Source organism: Schistocerca gregaria, chromosome 1, assembly GCF_023897955.1.
Source record: "Schistocerca gregaria isolate iqSchGreg1 chromosome 1, iqSchGreg1.2, whole genome shotgun sequence".
Classification (NCBI taxonomy): Eukaryota; Metazoa; Arthropoda; class Insecta; order Orthoptera; family Acrididae; genus Schistocerca; species Schistocerca gregaria.
The window spans coordinates 1169155527-1169160370 of NC_064920.1; the positions used below are offsets into that span (position 1 = coordinate 1169155527).

Sequence of the window (4844 nt, forward strand, 5' to 3'; positions counted from 1 at the left end):
CTACGTCTATCATCTCAACATCCATTTCTATCCCTCGTAGAGGCCTTCAATGAACTCTTCCCACCCATTCGCTCACTCTGCATAGCGTTTAATAGTGGAATTCCTGTTGCACACTTAGTGGCTTATATAGCTGTTTTGCTCTGTTTCGGGGTAATGATTTAATCCTTGCTTAGGTAAAGATGTAGTAATTTGAGGTTTCCATGTTTCAGGTTTCTCCTGCACAAATAATACTTAGTTAAATTTTAAGAGAACTAGTTGAGGAAGATGGAGAGTAGTTTTAGATTATCGGTTAGTGTTTATTGGCTTTGCCTGATGAACTGTTAGTGACTGATATAACAGCATAATAATGCCCTTACATTGTAAATCATTATCATCTTTACAGTCCTCTCTAAAAGTCCTATGTTTGTTACTTAGGTAGGTGGTGGAATAGTCTGACGAAGACCGAGGCTTATCACTAACAGTTGGTGGTGGAAGTCTTTTCAGCGGATGGTTACTCTGCTTCCAGTACAAACAATTTCCCTCTTCCGAGTACTTTTAACTTAATGCGGCGCTAACCAGTATGTCTTTTCTCATGGAGCTACAAAACTCACTTCAAGTGCAATTTTTCTCTGTCGTTTCCGTGCATATCCGTTTACAAGTGAGAAACGCCCTTTGAGTTTGCCTTTTCCGGTATCCTGTGAATGCACATTGGATTCACGCTGCCACCTTCGAATATGTTTGGGTCCACCAAACAATAGGTGGTCTCGTTACTGTATGTCACAAACCACTGCAGCTTCTTCTTTGTAATAGTTGGACTTCATTGGAATAGCGTGCACTACTTTTCAGAGGGCAAGTGCCTCCCAAATTATTTCATATGCTTCACGAGAACAACCACAATCGATACAAACAACGTTACCGCTGGTAGAAAGGCTCCCAAGTATGGTGTCGGATGGTATTTGTAAAGTCACAGTATTACCAAGTAGCCACTGAGGATTTAGGTGGTGTCCCAGAAGACGACGAGCGTTTCCCTCGTAAAAATGCCGAGCTACTTACACCATAAAATCAAATTCTACGCCGGTGAACCATTCAAGCAGGTATCGGCCCATAACAAGTGCGAGCTGTGAGGGTCAATAGATTTAATATACTGAACTTGCCCTCATAACCGTAACTTGTACGTATACATGACCATTACATAAAAAGTGGACACATCTTTAACTGCTGGGATAAAAAGTATTAAATATACACGTAAATCGGAATTATATTTTGCATCGCGTTTGCCGTCATCTCCATTATTACCTGAACTCACACGCAACTGAAAAATTCGTACTGAAACATTAAACGCAAATAAGTACACACAAAAAGGTCCCGCATATTACAGCTGCGCCAAACGAACATTAATAATTAGACATCAATTATTTTTAAAATTGTTCTCCTTCTACCATAGTTAAAAGCAACAAACTGATAGTTACAGAATTATTCTCGTTATGTACATTGAATACACATATATGATTTTGTGTTCCATGTCTCTTACCAAGCTTTCTGTATTCTGCCAACAGGAGTGGACTCGCCAACACCATCCCGCTCACAGAAGAAGACTAGATGAGAAAACAGATCAGCTCGAGACAATTGCCGTGCCTCCAGCATCAGAACCCGCGACTACTGCCGAATCCCTATCTGAGCCCCCCGATATGCAGTTAGGGATGGATGCTAGACCACCAGCACCCTCAGTGACATCTCTTGCAGACTGGCATGACGAGCCAGCGGATGAGGAATTAGAGAGTTATGCTGAGCCACCACCAGACTCAGTGGAAAGTACTGCACAATGGCCTGATGAGCCCTATAACGAGAAGTTGGAAAGAGATTCTGAGCCGCCACCAGACTCAGTAGAAAGTACTGCACAATGGCCTGATGAGCCCTATAATGAGAAAATGGAAAGAGATTCTGAGCAGCCACCAGACTCAGTAGAAAGTACTGCACAATGGCCTGATGAGCCCTATAACGAGAAGTTGGAAAGAGATCCTGAGCCGCCACCAGACTCAGTAGAAAGTACTGCACAATGGCCTGATGAGCCCTATAACGAAAAGTTGGAAAGAGATCCTGAGCCGCCACCAGACTCAGTAGAAAGTACTGCACAATGGCCTGATGAGCCCTATAACGAGAAGTTGGAAAGAGATCCTGAGTCGCCACCAGACTCAGTAGAAAGTACTGCACAATGGCCTGATGAGCCCTATAACGAAAAGTTGGAAAGAGATTCTGAGCCGCCACCAGATTCAGTAGAAAGTACTGCACAATGGCCTGATGAGCCCTATAACGAAAAGTTGGAAAGAGATTCTGAGCAGCCACCAGACTCAGTAGAAAGTACTGCACAATGGCCTGATGAGCCCTATAACGAAAAGTTGGAAAGAGATTCTGAGCCGCCACCAGTCTCAGTAGAAAGTACTGCACAATGGCCTGATGAGCCCTATAACGAGAAGTTGGAAAGAGATTCTGAGCCGCCATCAGACTCAGTAGAAAGTACTGCACAATGGCCTGATGAGCCCTATAACGATAAGTTGGAAAGAGATTCTGAGCCGCCACCAGACTCAGTAGAAAGTACTGCACAATGGCCTGATGAGCCCTATAACGAGAAGTTGGAAAGAGATCCTGAGCCGCCACCAGACTCAGTAGAAAGTACTGCACAATGGCCTGATGAGCCCTATAACGAGAAATTGGAAAGAGATTCTGAGCAGCCACCACACTCAGTAGAAAGTACTGCACAATGGCCTGATGAGCCCTATAACGAAAAGTTGGAAAGAGATTCTGAGCCGCCACCAGACTCAGTAGAAAGTACTGCACAATGGCCTGATGAGCCCTATAACGAAAAGTTGGAAAGAGATTCTGAGCCGCCACCAGACGCAGTAGAAAGTACTGCACAATGGCCTGATGAGCCCTATAACGAGAAGTTGGAAAGAGATTCTGAGTCGCCACCAGACTCAGTAGAAAGTACTGCACAATGGCCTGATGAGCCCTATAACGAGAAGTTGGAAAGAGATTCTGAGCCGCCACCAGTCTCAGTAGAAAGTACTGCACAATGGCCTGATGAGCCCTATAACGAGAAGTTGGAAAGAGATTCTGAGCCGCCACCAGTCTCAGTAGAAAGTACTGCACAATGGCCTGATGAGCCCTATAATGAGAAGTTGGAAAGAGATTCTGAGCCGCCACCAGTCTCAGTAGAAAGTACTGCACAATGGCCTGATGAGCCCTATAATGAGAAGTTGGAAAGAGATTCTGAGCCGCCACCAGTCTCAGTAGAAAGTACTGTACAATGGCCTGATGAGCCCTATAACGAGAAGTTGGAAAGAGATTCTGAGCCGCCACCAGTCTCAGTAGAAAGTACTGCACAATGGCCTGATGAGCCCTATAACGAAAAGTTGGAAAGAGATTCTGAGCCGCCACCAGTCTCAGTAGAAAGTACTGCACAATGGCCTGATGAGCCCTATAATGAGAAGTTGGAAAGAGATTCTGAGCCGCCACCAGTCTCAGTAGAAAGTACTGCACAATGGCCTGATGAACCCTATAATGAGAAGTTGGAAAGAGATACTGAGCCGCCACCAGTCTCAGTAGAAAGTACTGCACAATGGCCTGATGAGCCCTATAACGAGAAGTTGGAAAGAGATTCTGAGCCGCCACCAGTCTCAGTAGAAAGTACTGCACAATGGCCTGATGAGCCCTATAATGAGAAGTTGGAAAGAGATTCTGAGCCGCCACCAGTCTCAGTAGAAAGTACTGCACAATGGCCTGATGAGCCCTATAATGAGAAGTTGGAAAGAGATTCTGAGCCGCCACCAGTCTCAGTAGAAAGTACTGCACAATGGCCTGATGAGCCCTATAACGAGAAGTTGGAAAGAGATTCTGAGCCGCCACCAGACTCAGTAGAAAGTACTGCACAATGGCCTGATGAGCCCTATAACGAGAAGTTGGAAAGAGATTCTGAGCCGCCACCAGTCTCAGTAGAAAGTACTGCACAATGGCCTGATGAGCCCTCTAATGAGAAGTTGGATATACATGATGAGCGCTCCAATAAGGAATGTTTGGCAACCACCTCTATCTTTGTAGAATATTGTCGTTTGAGAGCTTCTCTTAGTGTTGGCCTTATGAAACCTATGCCCTTAAAAACAGGACCATTTCCGATCAAAACAGCCTTTATTGTTACAGGCCCACCGAAGAAGAGGGCCTTTACTGAACGGAAGGTGTGTCCTATTAAGGCAGCCTTCATAGTCACAGGCCCTCCAAAGATAAGAGCATTTACTCCAAAATAGGTCTGTCCCATTAAAACGTCCTTTTGTGTTACTGAACCACCGAAGAAGAAGGCATTCGCTTGTAAATTTCTTGTACCCAGTAAAACTCAAGTCTCTGGTTTTGATGTGACTAACAATGTGAAGTGCCCTTAAAAATTGGGTCATTCTTGATTGTAGCCTTGTCATGAAGAAAATTCTAATGTACGCTTTTTAGAAATTGTTTGAAATGAATTTGCAAATGTTTCGAATAAATCAAAATTTAAAGTGAACATTCGTTTGCTTTATTTACTCAGTTGTTTCTTTGAATGACTGTTTTTTTGATGGTACTGGCTTGTATATCGCGCTAAGCTGCTATTTCGTCAGCACCCACACTTAACAAAAAGAACACAACAGTGGTTATTAATTGCTAGCAGCAACCAACAAAAAGTAAATTAAAAAATTGGAATCTACAACCATCTTGGGGTTGTCTTCCTCACATTTGTTCACAAACAACACAACAGGGACAAGTCAGGGCAGTGTGTGAGTAAAATACATTGACTGTAAAGACACAACCTCAAAATAGTGAAACATGAAAGTGTGTCTTCAGGG

General features: G+C 43.9%; 1 protein-coding gene across 1 annotated transcript; it reads left to right on the forward strand.

The window, feature by feature from the left end:
• The first annotated feature begins 1679 nt into the window (after positions 1-1679).
• On the forward strand, positions 1680-4277 carry LOC126296781 (uncharacterized). The gene has a single exon (XM_049988096.1). The coding sequence runs from the start codon at positions 1680-1682 to the stop codon at positions 4275-4277; it is 2598 nt and encodes an 865-aa protein (XP_049844053.1).
• The last annotated feature ends 567 nt before the right edge of the window (positions 4278-4844 follow it).

Excerpts from the sequence above, each read along its gene's own strand:
- LOC126296781 (XM_049988096.1), top strand. The coding sequence starts at position 1,680 with ATGGATGCTAGACCACCAGCACCCTCAGTGACATCTCTTGCAGACTGG.